The sequence below is a fragment of the Pempheris klunzingeri genome, chromosome 1, assembly GCF_042242105.1.
Source record: "Pempheris klunzingeri isolate RE-2024b chromosome 1, fPemKlu1.hap1, whole genome shotgun sequence".
Classification (NCBI taxonomy): domain Eukaryota; kingdom Metazoa; phylum Chordata; class Actinopteri; order Acropomatiformes; family Pempheridae; genus Pempheris; species Pempheris klunzingeri.
The window spans coordinates 11,880,697-11,901,941 of record NC_092012.1 but is presented as its reverse complement, the minus strand read 5'-3'; the positions used below and the strand labels follow the sequence as shown (position 1 = coordinate 11,901,941).

The 21,245-nt window shown below is 41.8% G+C and overlaps 2 protein-coding genes across 2 annotated transcripts; both read left to right on the top strand.

The window, feature by feature from the left end:
• Positions 1 to 219: 219 nt before the first annotated feature.
• Positions 220 to 4,485, top strand: LOC139203179 (high-affinity choline transporter 1-like). The gene is made up of 8 exons (XM_070832857.1): positions 220 to 403; positions 752 to 865; positions 1,162 to 1,317; positions 1,455 to 1,603; positions 1,948 to 2,091; positions 2,582 to 2,735; positions 3,452 to 3,669; positions 3,811 to 4,485. The coding sequence occupies exons 1-8, from the start codon at positions 220 to 222 to the stop codon at positions 4,483 to 4,485; spliced, it is 1,794 nt and encodes a 597-aa protein (XP_070688958.1).
• A 14,098-nt stretch (positions 4,486 to 18,583) lies between these two features.
• On the top strand, positions 18,584 to 20,743 carry kctd12.2 (potassium channel tetramerisation domain containing 12.2). The gene has a single exon (XM_070828334.1). It carries the CDS (start codon positions 18,669 to 18,671, stop codon positions 19,458 to 19,460), a length of 792 nt encoding a protein of 263 aa, XP_070684435.1. The 5' UTR covers positions 18,584 to 18,668; the 3' UTR covers positions 19,461 to 20,743.
• Positions 20,744 to 21,245: the final 502 nt, after the last annotated feature.

Sequence of the window (21,245 nt, the reverse complement as noted above, 5' to 3'; positions counted from 1 at the left end):
TATTTTAGAATAATGTAATTTATTGTTACTGTAACCTAACTCAAACCTGCGGATTTCAAGCGAACCAAAAATGTCAAAATGTCCTGTTATTATCTGTAATAACCGCCCAGAGGCAGAAAACTAACCAGACTGCTCTGTATTTGATGTGTGACCCTCTCCTCTCCGTGCGCCAAGCAGGTCTCCATGCCCTCCCGTTCTTAGCGGAAGAACGGTGCGACGATGACCATCCATGTGGAGGGACTTGTGGCTATCGCGGTCTTCTACCTGCTGATCCTGTTCGTGGGCATCTGGGCGGCATGGAAGAACAAACACTCCGGGGAGGCGGAGGGCACCGACCGCAGCGAAACCATCATGGTCGGAGGGAGAGACATTGGATTATTTGTCGGTGGATTCACCATGACAGGTGAAGTTTTGCATTTGCTGCTCAATTAACACTTTGATTTTAGCGGCTGTGTTTGTTTAAAATTAGTCTGTTTGAACAAGTTGAATCGTTCCTTCTTTTAGCATGTAATAATCTCAGTCTTTTCTAATGTAGTATGACTTGTTTCTCTGTGTTATTATTATTATTTTTTTAAGAAGCATTGCTTAGAAGTGTTTCTCCACCAGCTTTAAGACAACGTGTTACACTATTAATTGTTTGAATTTGTATTTTCTGGTATTTACTCTAAATGTTCTATTAACACAAATGCCAAATAAATTGTTTAATGTCATTGTGTGTGTGTGTGTGTGTGTGTGTGTGTGTGATTTTCAGCGACCTGGGTTGGAGGAGGGTACATCAATGGCACAGCTGAGTATGTGTATCTACCAGATCATGGCTTGGCCTGGGCACAGGCTCCCTTTGGATACGCCCTCAGTCTTGTTGTAGGTGAGCGGTGTCACGTGTTCATCTTGTTCCATATCATGTAAAATACAGGTGTGACATCACTCCTGTAATCAGCAGCAACAAAATCCTCCTTGAGTCTGTTTAAGTATCACATCTTATCTCTTTTTTTTTTTTTTATGGTGGGCCTTTTCATGGTTTTGTCAATTTTAAGACACAGAGCAAAAATCCAACCATAAATATATCTAAATGTACACTTGAGGACTACAAAAGGCAGTTCAGTGTAGATTTAGAAGCCCGTCCTCCAGCTTAGCCTGTAATGTGTCCACCCTTTATCCCAGGTGGTCTTTTTTTCGCTAAACCCATGCGTTCACGGGGTTACGTCACCATGTTGGACCCGTTCCAGCAGCTGTATGGGAAACGCATGGGTGGCCTCCTCTTCATACCTGCACTCATGGGTGAGATCTTCTGGTCCGCCGCCATCTTATCCGCCCTCGGTGAGTTCATGTTTCTGTCTATGACAAAATGAAAGATCCTTGTGGGCAACAAGATCAAAGCCGTGTCTGAGTTCTTGGTGCCACGTGATGCTGCCGTGGCCTTAATGTCCTTCACATGTGTTTGTCCGTGACCTCAGGTGCTACCCTGAGCGTCATCGTGGACATCAACATCAAGATGTCAGTCGTAATCTCAGCGCTCATTGCGATCTTCTACACCTTGGTTGGAGGACTGTATTCGGTGGCCTACACCGACGTTGTGCAGCTCTTCTGTATCTTTATTGGCCTGGTAGGTTCATGTTGAGCAGAAGTAAAAACCAGATAGCAGCAGCAAATATAATCACTTACCCCTCCTGAGTAGATTTATTGTATTTGGCACACCAGATGTACCTTGACCGTGACTTAAAATATGCCAAATCACTCTAAAAGTTCCGCTCTAAGTGGCTCTCCAAGATCACACAGTGACATGAAATGACATTGCAAAAGACTAATTGTCTAGAAATGATGAAAAAAATACACTGAGGTGGGATAAATGAAGAGTTAAAAGTTCAAATTACCTTTACGTCTGTACTTTTAGGCAACCAAAAGTAGTAATAACTGTGTCCTGCTGTACTTGTTTCTGGCTGTCTGCAGTGGATCAGTGTCCCCTTTGCTTTGACCAACTCTGCGGTGTCGGACATTACCGTTACCGCAGTGAAGCACGTGTACCAGTCGCCCTGGAGAGGCAGCATCCAAAAGAGCGAGACCTGGGTCTGGATCGACAACTTCTGCCTCCTGGTACAGAAACACATTCATCCCCGCACTTTACCACAGACGCACTTTACTTTAGTGAAAATGCTGAACCTTGCTGCCTTTCAGATGTGACAGATGTTGGCTCTGGGAATCTGTGATGAACATTTGTCTTTATTTTTTTTCATAGACAAATGAATATTCATGAATATTCTATAGATTAATCCTCCATGATGAGAATTTTCTGCAGCCATAATAACATGTTATAGTGTCCGTTGATGGCACGAAAGTCATCTACTCACTGACAGCTGCTTTTTGGAACCATACGGCAATAAGGAGATTTCATGCATTCTGTCATTTATGGATTTCATTGTTCTGCAAAAACTAAAAGTATGTCTGTCTGTGCTAAAGAGAATGATCCATCTAGTGCCCTTTCTGGAGTTTCTTCATCATTTTCCCAGTTAAATGGTTTTTCAGGGGGGGGTGTCATATCAGATTCAAAGTTCTAAGGACCTGTCCCGTACTCTCTACACTGCAGATGCTCGGAGGAATACCTTGGCAGGTGTATTTCCAGAGAGTCCTGTCTGCATCCTCGGCCACCTACGCCCAGGTCCTCTCCTTCCTGGCTGCTTTCGGGTGCCTTGTCATGGCCGTGCCCTCTGTTCTCATCGGGGCCATCGGGGCCTCCACAGGTTAGAGAGCTCGCACGTGAGCTTGCATATGCACAGTCTGTCTGTGTGTGTGTGTGTGTGTGTGTGTGTGTGTGTGTGTGTGTGTTTGGGGAGGGGGTGGCACTGTTGGGTCCATGTTGCCCTTAGATCTGAGAGAGCCTGGTAAATAGCAGCTGGTTCACCTCATCCATAATGAAGCAGCGATGCGTTTAATAACCACACTGGTTGTGTAAATATTACATTAGATGGAGGCAAGGGACCAAATTAGAGGTTTGATCTCCAGATTTTTAGGTGGGAAATTCCTCATTGATCACCTGAATACATAACTTTGTTTTGTCTTGTTTTAACATAGAAGTAATAAACATGACTCACAAAATTAAAAAAAGTAACTGCAAAACTGGTTTAATGAGCCTAAAACTGTAAAAAGAAAGAAACTAAATGGAGAAAAGAAACATTGCACTGTTGTCATATTTCATTTTCTTAATGATTGTACATGTTTGATGCAGTTTTGAAATTGTCGGCCTAATGCTTGACCTCTGTGCTGTATATTGAATAAGCTATGGCTTAAATTTTCATTATATTTGAGGAAAATGACATCATATCTGAGAGCTCTGGAAAAGCTGGGTATCTCTGGAGGTCATGTGGTTATTTGTCCATATATCTATGTTACAGTACGCTAATACTGGGCCTAATGGATGCGTCATTTCAAATGTTGCTTGAATCTTTCCCTCGCTCAGACTGGAACCAGACAAGTTATGGCTCCATTCCTCCTAAAGACAAGGAACAAGCGGACATGATTCTACCCATCGTGCTGCAACACCTTTGCCCGCCATTCGTCTCTTTTTTCGGCCTGGGCGCGGTGTCGGCAGCTGTCATGTCATCTGCAGACTCCTCCATCCTGTCGGCAAGCTCCATGTTTGCGAGGAACATCTACCAGCTCGCCTTCAGACAGTCGGTAAGTACACGTGCTTCTGTTCAGTCACCTGACAGAGTCATCTGACAGTTTAAACAAAATCCTTGTTTTTTTTTCTAGGTTTATTTGCTTGTTTTTGGTTGTTCTGAATACATTGCAATCTACTCTTCTCTGTCTCCTCAGGCGTCTGACCGTGAGATCGTGTGGGTGATGCGCATCACTATCTTTGTATTCGGAGGCCTTGCCACCTTGATGGCGCTGGTAACCGGGACAGTTTACGGCCTGTGGTACCTGAGCTCAGACCTGGTTTACGTCATCATCTTCCCCCAGCTGCTCAGTGTGCTCTTTGTCAAAGGCACCAACACGTATGGCTCGGTGGCCGCCTACCTGTTCGGCATGGTGCTGCGTATAGGTGGAGGTGAACCCTACCTGCAGCTGCCTCCTTTCATTTATTACCCTGGCTGGACCACTGAGCAGCGGATGAACCACATGACCGGAGAAATGGAGGAAGTCATCATCCAGAAGTTCCCCTTCAAGACTATCTCAATGCTGGCCTCCTTTCTGGGTAACGTTGCCATCTCCTACCTGGCGAAATACTTGTTTGAGAGTGGCAAGATTTCACACAAATACGACTTTCTCGACGCCGTGGTGTCCATGCACAGTGGGGAGATTATGGATAAGACGACGCTCGTAACCCGCGGCAACAACATCGGGCTGTCGGAGATGGCGCCCGTCAAACCGCGGCTGAGCGTGACCTTGGCGGCCGCCTTCACGCGCCGCGACACCCTGCCGACGGAAACGGTGGAGGAGGAGGAGGAGGAGTCCAGCCCTGATTCCTGTCACCATGATGAAGAATGACAAACTCAGGATGGGTTTAAAAAAACAAAAAAACAAAAGGCCGAACACGTGACTGAGATCCAGAGAAGTGGTTACTCTGTCAGATACTCCGAAAAGAAGCAACGACTCAGAGACAACAAGCAATGGCCGTCTCTTGGGAAAGTACCACGTCCCGCTTGTGGTGATTGGGTGACGGCCACATGTCAGGATATATAGTGTAGATTGTCTGGACATGAGGTTGTCTTTCTGTGAAGAACATCAAACACACACACACACACACGCACTCATATACCACTTATAGATAGTTAGCTGTACAGTACATTCACTGGTTTGGCGATATGCTTAAAGAAAACTGTGTTCAGAGACTCTTAATTGTATTCATTTTATTTTATTTTTCTATTTATTTACATCAGCGGTGAAATATTCGATCAGAAACACGACTTAAAACACATGACAGGTACTTTATGAGAAGGGAGTGACAGCACAACCATAGTCTGTAAGGAGGGTATTTACCAATGTATGAACTGATTAGACAAAAAAAAAGAAAAAGCAATAACACATGTACAGACGTCAGAGAGATTATTATAAAAATCTGACTGCAAGAGAATGGAAGTAAAATAGACACATCAAAGCTATTTTAAAGCTTTGAAATGTCATATCAAGCCAATAAACCGATGGTATGTGGAACCTAATTCACACATGTGAAATAACTGATTTACAGACTGTAACGTGACAAAGATCATCAGATGTTATGTAATAATACATCAGATATATTAGCCAACATCGAAAACTCATTTAGTTCGATACACTTTTAACAGGCGATCATGTCTCTCGTGTATATTATTAATTATTACCGACGAACACATTATGACTCATGAATCAAGAAAGAAGCAATCCATGTATCACGCTGAGTAGAAAATATACAAGCAGTAGCGATGGTAGTCGACTTGAAGCATTAGCTAATACTCTCTTCAATGTCAGGTGTAGAAGCAGTTTTAATCTTACGAATCAGTGTAAATTAGTGTTTTGAATTAACTTGTATTTTAACTGCCTTAATGAAGCTCATGAAAAGACTTTTATTTCCACAGTTCTGGCTGGAGTCTGGTCAGACTGCAGCGAACAAAGACTTGAATATGAATGTAACCTCTACAAAAGATCTAGTTATATCAAATAGTGTACTTCCGCTGCTGTTTGTGTACATTTTCGTTTGTGGTTTTTGCAAAGTCCAACAGTAACTGTGGCGGCAGGTTCTGAATTACAAAATCTGTTCTTTATTCGTCGTTAACAGCAGTGTACAGATTATTTTCTCTGTGATGTGTATGTTTGCATAAATATGGAGAAAAAGAAGATATATATATATATAGATGACAAATAACGCCGGTTTAAAATTTACTCATGGAAGATGGAAAGGATGCTATCTAAATGTTTATTTATTTTTGATGTCATAAAAGGTGAAACAATAAAAAAGAGGAAATTATTTCAGGAAAACATCCAAATTGTACTTTTGTAAGAAGATAAAATTGGTCTTGCTCGCCGACTCGACAAATCCACTTTGAAGATTTCAATAATGTGGTTTTACTTCATTTACTTTTCATTCTTCTGGATTAGATTTTAGTATGCATACTGTTTATTTAATTGGTCGTGATGCTAAAATATGAAGGGACAAGGTCCTGTCGCAGAGGTTTTATAGTCCTTGACCCTATGTCATGTGATTTCCTAAAACAAAGTTGACTTGGGACTCCCTGTCATGTTGGATGGGTTCAACCAAATAGTGATTCTTCACTGTTGGATTGTTTAATGTCGATCATTTTAAGGCCTGACGGGATAAAAGAAAGAGCAAACGTTAGGGGAAAAAAATGTTTTTGTATCGTGGCGATTTTTGTTTTCTGCTTTCTTATTCTTGTTCCTCAGAACTTGTTCCTCCGATTTAGCTTAAGACCTGTTTGGAGGATTTCTGTTATATATCAGAGCCCATTGGGATGATTTTGACGTTTTTTTTGTGTGTGTGTAATTTTAAGCTTAAAGAAAGTATCTCAGGCTCACTTTTCAAGACCTTCAGCATATATATATATATATTTTTTTTTAAAAAACATTTTTTTTCTTTAGAAAAGGGCTTACATTGAATTTGCAGCCGACCCGAGCTCTTTCTTGTCTGCAGGCCTTTCAGCTAGCTGGATGGCAGACAGAGAAAGAGAACATGTCCGAAAACGTGACTGAAATTACAATCGCTTGGCTTGCATCTTTGTCCCCCTCCATGGCCACAGTGAAAGACAGCATCTTAAAATAGCTCTCCCTCTCTGGTTATTTACATTACCTTAAGTGCTGCACGCTCTCTCGTCTGGGACTCGGGGAGGAGCCACCCGGGGGTGGGTGGGGTTGCTGGTGGTCGGGCAGGCAAGATGGACTCGGATGGGGGTTAGAGAGGGTGTAGCTTACTGGCGCAGGGAATGACGCAGGTGCCCCACCCACCCGCTGCACCTCCTCCCTCCGTCGCTGGCGTCCTTTGGGATGCCCTTGAGAACTAAGACCAATCCCATAAAAAGAGCAGGGTGGGGAAAAAGAGAGAGAGCGTCCCATCTTCATTCATAGAAAGTACCTCAGAGAGCACTCATGATAATTAACAATTATGAAGGAAAACTGTCGCTTGTCCAAAAGTCAATCCATTTATTTATGGCTTTACGTATGCGGAGGAGATTGTTGGGGGATGGTTTTTGCGTAGGACTAGAGAGCATTTGGATGTAAACCAAAACACATTCATTCATTCATAACTATGGGATATATTTAGAATGTCCTATGATGTCTTTCCAGAAGTCACTGATATTTGGCCAGTACAGATTTCTGTCTTGCATTAGTAATAGTCTGAATAGTGACACATTTTTGGCATTTGTTTTGGTAAAGGATTCTTCTTCTCTTCTCTTCTCTGAAAGCTCGTATTAACTTTATTTTTACCCGTAACTGCTCTGAATCATGATTCTTTTGCTTCGCCATTTATTAGGACTCGACGAACTGACCAACAAGCCTCCAAAACTATCTCCTACAGCTGCATTATTAATTTCCTTCCTGGTTCTGGAGGAAGATTGTTGAAGGCTCTTATTAGAGCCCAAAAGGAGAAGGAGCAGACTTTACGCTCAGGCTCTTGGACAAACACAAATACACAACTTTGTGAAAGTACATGTGAAATTGAAACATTTTTCCTTCTCTACGTTTTATCTGCTGCAGCTGTCCCAAACCAACCTTAAGAGATAAAAGGGAATTCTGGGAATCGAGGTCCCGCTAGTGCACTTCCCCTCAATGTGGACAAGAGGAGATGAGATTACAGAGAGCAGACGGTGCATTCAGATAGACATCTTGTGTGCGGGAGTCAGGCATAGCATTGGAGAGAGGACACAAAAGCAAGGTGACTGTCCAGGTATCACACAGCTCGATGGAAATATCATTTGTGATAAAGATGGTTGTTTTTTGTTGGATTTTTAAAAGCTTGGAATCAGACCCAGTCCACAATTACAAAAGTCTACAACTTTCTGTTGTAGTGTGTAATATTTAGGACTACACAATACAACTGGACACATTTTCAACCATATCATGGTAATGAAGGAGGGTAAATTGGAGCCAGTGTTGCATGTTTAGTTTAAAGGCATGAAGATCAAGCTTTTATATTAGCAAATAAAAATCTAGATCTCTCAATCGCTGCTGCTGCTTCAATTTTGACTATTCATTTTTAAATCTGTCTCTCTCAGGTCGCCCAACTTTTTTTTTTTGCCCCTTTAGCGGGAGCTGTATAAGTGATGGCGACTGTGAAGGTAATCTCAAAAACTCCCCGTGTAGATTTCACTTTAGCAACGATGTTCAGACTCGACAGGGGCAGTGGCTTCAACTCCGGAGCGCTTTCATCTGACTGAAGCTCCAAACACCCTCTGCCCCCTTACACCACCCTGTCAGCACTGTTTCAGTGTGAAAACCAGAGACATCCTGACAAGAGAGCGGCGTTAATATTTCTTTGCTCTGCTTTGAATAATAGTTTGTGGGGTTTGTTTTTGTTTTTTTTTTACTTCTCCTTCACCCTTGAAAAAAAATCCAGAATCTGTTACTTTCCAAATATTTTGAAGTTTAATAATTTCAAGTTGGACAAGTGCTGGACACAAATGTCTCCTGCTTCACAGTCCGCTCTCTGTGTCTTACACGCACTGGAGGCTTCAGGTCCACATCTCATATGTGCCATGTTGCCAGTGCGGGTAAAATAAACAAAATCTGCACTCATGTAAAAGCATTGTTGTTTTATAATTATGTTGACGAAAGTAAAAATAAAAGTACTCAAAATAAAATAAGAGTAAGAATAAAAAAGTAAAAGTAAAAAAGATGTTATTAAAGTTTCCAGAACCAGAGCACAATACATGTTTAATAGTAGTTTAAGTAGTTGTGTGACGCTTGGACACAGTCTGCATTGTGTGTGTGTGTGTGTGTGTGTGTGTGTGTACTGACAGTGTGGGGCCCACAGTGTCTTGTGGAGCCTCGCTAGGAGAACAACATTTGTTAGGTGATGGTTAAAGTAAGGGTCAGGTATAGGTTAATATTCTTTAGCTACAGTATATGTTGTGTCAGTGGGATAGAGACACATGGTGTGTGTGTGTGTGTGTGTGTGTGTGTGTGTGTGTGTGTGTGTGTGTGTGTGTGTGCGCATTCATTCAGCACAGGGGAGATGCTTGTTTTTCTCCAGAGCTGAAGTCGACTTCTACTTCAGGGCTAAAAAAAAAATAACACACTGTAGCTCTATGTTGTTGTTCTGGGAAGCTGCAGCCTTTATTCTTACCAAACTGTATATTTACTGTTAAACTTTTCCACAACTCTCTCTGACTTGCTCCACACTCTGCCATGCACACTTTTGCCTTAAACGCATCAGTAAAAGTGGCCCAAAGTGTCGGAGTAGAAGTAAATACGCTTTAACATAAATATATTCAAGTATGAGTAAAAAGGATTCTGCAAAACAATATCTCTTAGAAGCATAATTGATCCAAAAAATACTTAAGCAATGGTGTAAATGAAGCTTGAAGTTACATACTGAACCTCTAAAAGATTTGTGACGTCACAGAATCCTGTTAATATGTACACACCTTTCTTTAAAGTTAAAGATTTAAAGTGAGACGCCGCAGTAGATCTAAACGGCCGTCATTCTGCACAGCGAAGGTCAGACATCCAAAGAAAAGTAACACTTGGCAAAACAGATCTTTAAGTTGCAGGGTTCTTTAATATTTCTCATTTGAAGCCCAGTCAAAGTTAAATGCGTGATTTGAACACGATGCAGAGACATTTTCCCAAATCGGAACCGACTCTCTCTCCAGACTGCGTGACACAAAGCGGCTCATATCTCATCTTAGGCTGAGGCACCGCCATCACATCAGCAGGCCACTATTTATGTCCTCCTTAAGTAATGTCCCCCTGTAATTCAATTGCGAGGCAGCTAATTGAAACATTGGAAGAGGGCGAGGGACGGAGCAGGGAAGAAGGAAAAGAAGTGTGTTTAGGAGGCGTGCGAGAGTGTGTGTTGCCTGTGTTACATCAATGCTGATTTAAAATCATGTTTTGACTTATTGCACAAACATACAGCCTTGTTCATGCACAAACACGCACACACACCATGAGATAATGTCATGTCTAATCGTTTCCCATATATCTCTCCATCTCCTCCATTAGTCCCTCCGAGCAGCTGAGGAGCATCTTTAGCAAAATGAATGCAGCAGCTGCTCTAATCAAATCAGCCACAAGAACCCAATTATAGAACCAGCTTTGTTCCACTCGGGCTGGCTGCAGGTAGACCGTCTGGGGCTCACCACAGGAATGAGGCGACCGCTCTGCAATCAGAGCAAACCACCCCCCCCCACCCTGCTCTTAATGAGTCAGAGCCATGAATCAGCTTCACTCATATGAAATTAGAACTGTGAGTCAAAGAGCTACTCGGATCCTCCGGGACTCGATTTTACGAGCGGTGGAGGGACATCAGCTCCCGTGGATCAATGAGAATCAGATTGTTCTGCTGGACCTGCACGTGTGGACAATCAGTGATGCGGAGGGTGAAATTAAGAAAACAAATAAAACAACCTTTAGATATCAATCTAGCACAACTTTATTTCTCCGTATCTCAGCAACATTACCCTGGAGAGAAGCGTTGCATAATTGATAATAGCTCTACAGACACCTCAGATGCATGGCAGTACTGAAAAACAAAAGACATACAACTTCCGTTTGATTCCACTCAAATTACTGCTGTGGTGTAAAATTGTGGATCAATGTTACAGTATACAGAATGTGTTCCAGTCTGTGCTGTCGCTTACTGTTAGTTAGATGACTAAACTTATTTAAACTTAAACTCACTAAAACCGATGCAGTTAAAATAATCACAATCATCAAATATATATATTTATCATTATCATAAATTCAGACTCCAGACTGCTTTATCTGTATTTAAAATAATACAGCATATTCAATGAGTAATAATCAGTGTTTCTTTCTAATTGCTATTTTCTATCATCTGAAACTCAGCTTTGATGTGAACTGGCTGCTTATCGATAGAATTATTTGATAATGACCATTTTATGGCTAAAATCCAGTGATGCACATAAACAATACTGTGATCATTTGATAAATTTACAATATGACGTGTTTAAGTTTTTGCTTTATGTGAGATTTTAAGTTTTGAAATGTGAAATGCTAACGCAACAGTGGAGTCGTTCTATCTCTATATTCTGACTTGGGCGTCTTTATTCACATAAGGGCTGCCCTGCTATATAACATGTTCCCCTCAGTCCATCTCTTTTCTAAGAGCTGGATGGACAGACAGCTTTTTTTTTTTTTCCCATCCCATAGAAAGTCACTGGGGAGAATAATGTAGCGGCCGCACACATACACACACATACACACACATACAAAAGCACACGTTAGCCCCAGGGGACCCGTTCACTCTCCGAATGAAGATGCTGAGTGAGGGAGGGTGGATGATACCCATGTGAACCCTTCACATGCACAAACAAGGGCCCCGGTGGTGCTGGAGATGGGTGGGGGGTGGGTGGCATAAAGACACCAGTAGGAAAGACGTGACGTTTCTGATGAAAATTCTCTTTCTGTGTCATATAGTTTGATTTTTATAGCCATAATTTGTTATTTTTTAAAATTCAAGGCCACGACGCATTGGAGACTTTGTTGTATTTTGCATAATTTCACTCTAGATTTGGTTTGTTGCTACAGCGTCGCATTAAGTTCACTGCAGGAGGTGCAGCATGGAGGGACAGTCATGATGAAGCACAAGAGAAGAAACAAAGGACAAAGACAGGAGGAAAATGTTAGGAGGGTCGTCGTGCCTCTTAGCTCATCACGACGCGCATCATCCTCCAGCCCCACCCTGTCTTGTGCTTGTGTGTGTGTGTGTGTGTGTGAGTGTGTGTTTTACTATCACAATCAGTGCAAGGACTGAGTCCGAGCCAGAGGATCCATTAGAGCTGATTGAGGAGTACAAGGGTGCAGACGTAACCCTGAGAGAAGGTGACGAGAACACGCGCACGCCGCACACACACACACACACACACCAGTCACACAAAGCAGGAGTAAAACTAGAACCCCAAGCGGCTACTTCACAGCCATTTAAAGTCACACATGAGCACTGAGATGCCCACAGTAGCGACTATATCCATCATGAACACATACGCGCTTAAACGTGCACAAAGACACACACACACACACACACAGTCACGGTCACAAGTCAAGCCCCCCCCCCCCCCCCCCCCCCAGAGGGAGAGATGACGCTGCAGCTGAACCACAATAAGGACGTAAAATGTCTGAGCCTTAGTGGTCTGAGTTCATGTGTGTGTGTGTAATAAGAGGTAACAAAATGAAATGAAGCCTAATTAATAGTATCATTTTGGATGTTCAATCCAAAAATAACTCGGCTAACTAATAGCTGTTTTTCACAGCAGACATTTAGACTTACTCATAGTAGGAAAAACATAGGCGTTACTACCAACATTACGATGCACAGCACCAGCAACGTGAAACTGAAGCAGCTAAATGGAATTCAGCCATCACAGATTTTATCATTACATCTCCACTTTTCCCACTGTGACATGTCAACATGTGTTCAGTGAAGAAAGTCTGTTGGATCTTCTAGTATTTTTCTGTACACTTTGCTTGCCTGTATATTATTATTATTATTATTATTATTATTATTATTATTATTATTATTATAGGTGTTATTAACAATTTGGCAGCACTAACACTTATCTACACTTTAGTGAATTCAGTCTCCTTTATATAATGTATGAATTCATTTTTATAATACCTCTGGTTTTACTCTTCTTTATGGAATCTCATCTTTTTTTTAAATTTCTAATCGCCATCGCTGAATTGGTTGTCCAATATTGTTTTCACAGGCACTTTTACTAAAGAAAACTCAAAGGAAAAATGCTGTCTTCCACTTTTATTAGGTGTGTTTTGCTCCCAGCACAGCTGTAAAACTACATGCACAGCGAGGCAACAGTGTGAGCTGTTTTCTTTAACTTGGGCTGCGGTTGGTAGCAGGAAGTAGCACACCGATGGGAGGAAGTTGAATTAATTTTGTATGACTTGCTTTAGGTTCTTCACTAAAATACAGTAAAAACAGCGCTAAGATCTGGTAAATGTTACATTACCTGCTCAGCACCAAACTGCAGACACAATTAGTTAATAGCTGGTAAACATAGTGGAGCATTTAGCAGCTAAAGAGTCAGATATTTCCCTCAGGAGTTGCTGGAGACCAAAAATAGCGGTAAAAGAGAATGAGTATTGGACTTACATTCATTACGTTGTTTGCCAACAAGTCTGTCATATGAACTTTAGGCTGAACTTTATACAGTAGGGTGATAATGTCAGTGTTATGTGACCAAAAACAGGTTTTGAAGGTTCAAATAGCAACTTAACACCCTCTGAAATTTTTGTTTTTACTCACCTTCTTTTAACGGGTGCACTTCAGGATCCTGTGACATCACTTTTGGGTGAGTTTACGGGTACATCTGAGCACCTCTGGGCTCATCCAGCAAGGGTAGAAAATTTTAAACTTTGTATTTGACAGATTATATTGTATTGTTCTATAGTCTGGTTTGCAGATTTAAACAGTGGGAGGTAAACAGGCGCTTCAGCAGGTGGTCCTTCATATGATGATGGAGTGCAGTTTAAATAGTTCCTTGCAAACAAATGTATGGAGCCTGGTGAAAATTCAGGCACAGTAGTTATTTTATTGTTACATATTACTTTCTCTAATTGCATCTGTCTATGACCTTTCTGCACAGTAGGCAGTCCATTAGTTGTGCAAGAAATGTTTATTTTAATATGTTCATTGCTTGCTGTGTACCTCAGGGTCTGCCGTCTGAGGGTGCATAAAGTGTGTTTCGAAGTAAAAGAGAAAGAGTGAGGATGAGCGTTTCTGTGCTGACAGAGAGGAAGAAGAGGAGGTTTCTGCCTCTGGTCTCTGGTCTCTGTCAGACGGGAGCAGGGAGAGGATCACTGGAGAGGAGCTGAGTGAGGGTGAGAGGAGGGGGGAGACAACACGTGGATGATGGGCTTGTGGGGGTGTGGAGAACGCAGAGACAGTGCTGAGGGGGTCACACTCCAGTACGCTGCAGAGTGACAGTGTTTGGATGGGTGTCACATCAGATGGCCACCTTATGTCACAAGCAGAAGGTCACATGATTGACATGATGACGTAATACGGCACACACATACGCCCCCCCCCCTATGAAAACATGCACAAACATATAGAGTAAAACTACTGAAAAGCACAATCACAACAATCTATCTATCTATCTATCTATCTATCTATCTATCTATCTATCTATCTATCTATCTATCTATCTATCTATCTATCTATCTATCTATCTATCTAGCTACTATCTATTTTTGACCACTAGGTGGAGCTAGATGGACTGAGTAGTAGATTATTCTTCTGCTACTTAACATTTGAAGCGCCTCTCTGTTTACTCCACTTTATTTATTCTAGAGCTGTACTTACTAGTGACTTTGCAGATGAATATGTAACATAAAACACATATGATGAGCTCATTCATAGACATCTATGAGTTGCTGGTTGTCTAAGATGGTTTTAATCTAAATAATGAGTCCAATTATATAGTAATTTGAGTCCAAATTTTCAATATCTCACAAAAACATTTTATTCCTCTCCTATTTATCATCTATCTGGCCTGACTAACATAACATATAATAATATTACAGTCAAATCTGTAGAACCAGTACTTAAATATATACATTTTTCAGTACTTTTACTTAAGTAGAAATTTAAATGAGGGACTTATACTTGTAACAGTGTAATTTTATATTGTTATGTGAGGAAAATTACTTAAATAAACAGTCTGAATACTTCCACCACTGCAGAGGACACAGACTAAAACATATTTGCTGGTAAACTAAATCATTTCAGTACTCTGTAAGTGAAATCATAGCATAGTTCTCGTTCTTCTCTCTCTTCTCTATCTAAGCTCCTCTGATGTCTTCTTCTTCTGTGCGGCCCCACAAATAATCAAAAAACACAAGAGCTGATGGCTCTCACGGGGAAACTCATATGATGAATAAATGAGCTGCCACATCTCTTAACCTTCATTTTTCTCCAGGAAACTTTACAACTTCCTTCGTCCAATTATCAGACTGTGAGTAAAAATTGTAACCTTTGCGGCAATAACACAGACGGGAGGACAGAGGCTGACAATTTAAGTGTGGTGTGCAGGAAGAGAGCGAGATTTAATCATATGTTTTCCCTGTTTTCAATTGTTCTAAATATGGAAATAAATGACACATCTCCCTCTCCAGTACACTGCTTCTGTTTTATATGGTAGGCTAAAAAAAAATACTTTAAATATAAAAGATAAAGAAAACGCTGAGAGCCAAAGCACTGTCACATTTAAGAGCTGAACAATTCCCATTTGTTCAGCTGCTTTTCTATGAATAATCGTTTCATTCATAACTTAAGCAGTTGTCTAGAATGTGGCTCAGGGTTAGGGTTAGAGTTACAGTCTACATCTCCATGTAAGTGGCACAATAACAACCTGCGTGTTCATACACTGTCCACTTGATGTCACTCCAATCCAAAGCTTGAAATGTCTCCAGTAGGAAAGACTGGGGTGACACTTTTACGTTTGTGCGCTCTAACAAGAACTTCAAGTGTCAAGAAAGCAACAGGTTTATGTGCTTTCAGTTGCAAAAGATGGATGTGATGTGATAACTATCAAGAATCATTAGAACGTCCAATATGGCTGAGATGGTGGAGTGCTGGAGAAGGAAAACTCACATTGAGAGCAGCGTTCATGACTTTGACAGACAGATCAGAATTTGTCGACTATCTACCTCCACCTGCACGTGTTTGGTTTGGTGCAGCTTCTGCACCTGGATAGAAAAATTATGCCCCAAAAAAAAGTTTTTCTCAAAAAAGTTAATTCAAAAAGTCTGTTTTGTACCTTAAGTTTATTTAGACTCAGTATTCTGAGTGTTTATGCCAAATATCCAGATGTTTTAAATGCTTTTATTCTTTGCTTCTTAAAAATCTTAATCATAATTTTCATTGTTGCCCAGTGTCGTTTCACTCGCCTTAGTTTCGTATCAGTTTGGCAAAATCTCTGCAAGATGTAATTCATAATCATAATTACTGTATAACTGTTTCATAGGATTTGTCTTATTGTGGCACCGCTCTGATTAATCTGTACTTATCATCTGTGCAGGCTGCAGCTGTATCTCTAAATGTTTCAGATCTCTCAAAGTGACAAGTGTTGTTTTCCATAATACATACGGATCTTAATCAGCATCCTGATGCCTTTTAATGCGTCAGACGCAGCTCGACGTGTGAGATAAGCTCTCGCTCGGATAATGAGTGATAACGTCAGCGGTCCTCCTCAGCAGAAATACTAGAGAGTGGACTGAAAGATGAATACAGATGAACGCTGCACTTCAAGACTATGATCAAAGAGCTCTTTGGTGTTAAACTGAAATCGATTCTGGGTTAAGACTTATGTGGTTGAGGAAAAAGTGTGGCCTCTTTTCGAGGGATTTTGCAGACACCATTACAGATAAGCTGCACCAGCATTTTCCTACCTATAAAGTAGAGGTTTTTGGTGCATCTTGAGCACTGAGCTTTGCTTTTTCAGTGCAGTACACTACCTCCAAAAATAACCCTTCAAAACTGGGGGGTAAATTGGTGGGATTCCAGTTTCATCATGGATTCAAGGGATTGACTCCTTGCCGAAGGGATGCTTTCACCCTCCATTACATGAAAACAGAATTTGACCGTTCCACTCTGCAGTGTAGTTTTGGCTTCATGGGCAGTGGGAGGAGAAATCTGATCCCCGGGGGGCCCAGAGGAAAAAAAAGCTCCAAGGCAAAATATGTCAAATAATGTAACGCCCCCTCACCCCACTAGTGTTTGGCATGCAGCGTAACTACGTAGTCAATTCCACATTTTAGCAACACTTTGCAGCCCATAATGTACGAAAGAACAAGAATAATGCACAAAAAAAAAATGACATCACACATTTATAATGCATAACAGACAAAACAACCTCACCTCAAGGTCCATTTAGTAGTTGTACAGGAGATTTCAATCATACCACACAGTCTTCCTGCAGATGGAGTTTGCCCAGTTTTCATTAAATTGTAGATGTTTCGATTCTCATTCACCTTTAAGCCAACGGACCTTGACGGGCCGAGACAAAAAAGTAAAATTCAAACATCTATGATTCCGCAAAATCTACAACTTGGTAGAAACCTCCTGATGAAGGTCATGCAAAATGATGAAAAGCTCCAGAAAACTCACAGCACTAAATGGGCATCGGCGGTCCCACCGATCATAAGTATCACAACTGTGTATGATCACAGCTGTTTCCAGTTATACAATGTGTTATTAACATCATGCTGCTGTATGTAAACATCATGAATGGTGGGTTGTTATGTTCCATAGCTTCTCCATAATAACACCATGTCTGCTTCTAGCTTTTTAAGGGCCCATTAATGTAATCTTAACATATCACACTGTATCAAAGTAAATAACTGAATGCATATACTTGAAAAATATGTTGCACCTTGTCTTTTTTTACTGTACCGTGCTGCAGAAAGATGCAAACATCCTGCCACAATTATCAACACATCCTGACTTCAGTCTGCGAGCTCTCATAAAGGCACTACAGCAGGCAACAAATACATTCACCAACCATCATGGTTACAAAAAGCTGCACCATGATCCCTAATCTTCACTACTTGACCTGATTGAGGAGTAAAGTAACTATAAGTAATTGCAGTAGTTGATCTAAGCTGATCTGTTTATAACAAAGGCTTTTAGCCAGTTCATTAGAAAAGTAGGTTTCCTAGAAAGTGTCACCTCTACTTTTATTAAGCTCCTGCATTTATTATTTTACTTAAGTAGGAGTCGAAGCAGAAAAAAATACTTTCCGAGCAGTAGAATGGACACTAGAGGAGAGCTACATTTCAATAAAGAGCTATACTTTAATAGCCTGTCTGTAGTACTTAAGGTGGAGTTTAACTGCTTACTGCTGCACAGTAATAAAACATCATATTCTATACGCTGTGTTTATACATGTGTTCTTTATGTCAAATCTGTAAGGAGTCAAAAGACTTTGTGAGTGAAAAGTGCATCATTTCCCACTATAATGTATATAATAAAGAGCAAGAGCATCGTATTTGTGTCTGAAAGTGTAAAAATGACAAGATGTGATTAATTGGTGAGCATTAGATAGACTTTTAGGCAGGTTTTTGTTACTTTTGGACAAGTCTTTTACGCTAAACTAAGCTCATTATGTGGCTTTTATAGTACTTATGTGAGGTTTGCATCTATTAATCCAACTCTTGGCAAGAGGATGCTGTGTTTCCTGCTGTGGTGACTACAGGACCACACTTGTGTGTAAAAGTTGCCGTTTAAGGGTTTGATGGCGTGTGGAGATGTTCACATTAGAGAAGTTGGGGCTTACATGGGGCCACTGAAGGCATCATTATGTTTTTTCAGAGCTTTCCAGTGAACAGTTAATGTCTCTGGTGGCCGTCCGTCCTTTTTCCTTCTCCTTCTCCACCCACACAGCCAAAACCAACACTAACACTTCTGCGCTGCGAGGATTCTCTCTCCAACTATCCGTCCCTGTCAGGGCTTCTCACCGGGGTTAAACGGAAGGACGGCGATGGCTCAAATCGACAGCCAAACTTTCCCTGACATAGTGGAGCTGAACGTGGGCGGACAGGTGTACGTGACCCGGCTTGAAACTCTCACGGCGGCGCCCAACTCCCTCCTGTGGGCCAAGTTCAGCCAGGGCTCCCCGGGAGAGCTGCCAAAAGACGGCAAGGGCCGCTTCTTCTTCGACCGGGACGGCTTTCTGTTCCGCTACATTTTGGACTACCTGCGGGACTCGGAGCTTTTCCTGCCGGAGTTCTTCAAGGAGAGGAGGAGGCTGCAGAGAGAGGCGGACTTCTTCCAGCTGCCGGAGCTGTCGAGGCGCCTCGCCGCGGCCAGCAAGGACAGCTCGTACGCGGAGGACAGCGGCGGCGACCCGGAGGAGGCTGAGCTGCCCAGCCCGGTCACCTCCTCCTCGGACCGGACGCTGCGCTCTCCGGGGGCCGACGCCGGCTTCATCACCATCGGGTACAGGGGCAGCTACACCATCGGGAGAGACATCCAGGCGGACGCTAAATTCCGCAGGGTTGCCAGAATAACCGTCTGCAGCAAAATCTCTCTGGCTAAAGAGGTCTTTGGGGAAACCCTGAATGAGAGCCGAGACCCGGACCGCCCTCCGGACAGGTACACCGCCCGGTACTACCTCAAGTATAACTTTCTGGAGCAGGCGTTTGACCGGCTGGCCGATGCTGGCTTCCACATGGTGGCCTGCAACTCCACCGGGACCTGCTCGTACGCCAGTAACGACCCGGGGGAAGACAAACTGTGGACCAGTTACACCGAGTATGTTTTCTGCCGATGAAGACTGAGCTCACCCATCAGTCACAGTAGTTATTGTCACTATCAGCCCAAACCTGCAGTGTCAGCCTAGTGTCAGCTTCTTGTGCTTTTGAGTTTTATCTTTCCTGCCATTCTGCTCAACTACAAACTCAAATATAAAAAAAAAAAATAATAATAAAAAATTATCATTGGTTAGTGAGGAAAATAGACTAAATGACTTTATTGATATGTCACTTGGCTCCTGGCTGGGTTGGTTTTGTAATAACATGCATTTCTTGCACAAAAGACTGTGCTGTTGTGAAGTCAATGATAGCTCATGGTGGCAGAAATGATGGGAGTTGGTGTCTTTTTATCCTTACTGAGCCGTTCTCATTGCATCGGTCCTGTTAATGTAAGAGAGGCTGAGATGATCCGAACACATCAGCAAGGACGAATGTGCTCTAAATGACTGATGGTTTGGTCTGTTACTCCTTCTCTGACGGATAAGGACGACTTCTTTGGTGTTATAGTTTCATTTGTGTTGTTTTTTTTTTGTTCAGTTCAGTTTTATCGCCCACGCGCACACAGCATCACAGCTTTCAGAGTTCATTTTTCACAATTTTATGTTGTTGCGTGCCGTCCATGAGCTGTTGTCATTGCTTTTTTCTCTCTTTCTTTCTTTCTCTTTAGATATAAAGCTAAGGCAAATAAAGTGTGACACTGTAACACTAACCACCTCAGCGTCCCCTTGAGTTCACTGTGAAAATGAATCAGGATTTATTGTTGTTTTCGAGTACATCAGAGCCTCTTTTCACGCAATGAAGCGCAAACTAAGTTACTTGCCGATTTCTCTGTGAATCTGCCAAAAAGAGAGAAGGCGTTTGGAAAATGTACGTGGCCATCTTAACTGAGCTCTGTCAGAGAAATTTCAATTCAGACTTTTTCATTGAAATATTCATCTAGCTGGGGATTTCCTTTGTGCCATCAGCCACACTGACCTCACTCATGGATACTTCTACTAGCACCGCATGAACACATTAGAGATCAGATCCACCCACTCTGCTGAATGACCTCAGTGGACTACAAATAAGGTTTGATGAGAATTCGACCTGAATTAAGTCACATCATATTCTTTTTAACATTAAATGTGACATTTAACCAATCACGAGTTCAGAGGTCACTGGATCAAGCAGAGAGAGAGAGAGAGAGAGAGAGAGACTGTGTTACAAATAAGTTTATAACATTATGTCAGAAACAATCAGCCCTCAAGTCATGTGTTTTCTAGTAAAGGCAAACATTAGTCATGGTACGAAAGGCACTGCAATTGGTTATTTCTGCATATTAAACATAAATTGAACCAAATTAAGGAAGGACTTTTCATTCTCATCCTCTCTCTTTAAAGGGATTTATCATATCCAAGTAAGTTATGTAAATTACACCGACTTTTTTTACATTTTCACAACCGTCTCATCTGAAATACTTCTCCTTTTTATGAGATTTTATGTCCAGTTCAAGCTAAAAATAAAGCACACGCCAACAAATTGTAGGCAAAAACAGAATTTGGTTGCCGATCTGACAGAGTGTCCTTCTCTGCAGCTCAGAAGAGTTCTGCTATCTCCCCTTGGCAGGATGGGAGGGAGGGAGGAGGATGAGGAGGGGGTTTTTTCTCTTTGGCTGACAAGTACGGTAATCAAATGTCTGTTCCCCTGTTGGATCCTGGGGCACGAATCCAAGACATCCCAGGATCAAGTCTGATATTTAAAAAAAAAAAAGGCTTTGTTTGGGCGGTGTTTGAGTGTGCAAAAGGGTAAAAGAAAATCTGCAAAAT

Bases quoted from the DNA above. Each gene is read 5' to 3' on its own strand.
- LOC139203179 (XM_070832857.1), top strand. From the start codon at position 220: ATGACCATCCATGTGGAGGGACTTGTGGCTATCGCGGTCTTCTACCTG. The intron at 1,318-1,454 runs GTGAGTTCATGT...CCGTGACCTCAG, and splicing joins CGCCATCTTATCCGCCCTCG to GTGCTACCCTGAGCGTCATC. The intron at 1,604-1,947 runs GTAGGTTCATGT...GGCTGTCTGCAG, and splicing joins TCTGTATCTTTATTGGCCTG to TGGATCAGTGTCCCCTTTGC.
- kctd12.2 (XM_070828334.1), top strand. From the start codon at position 18,669: ATGGCTCAAATCGACAGCCAAACTTTCCCTGACATAGTGGAGCTGAAC.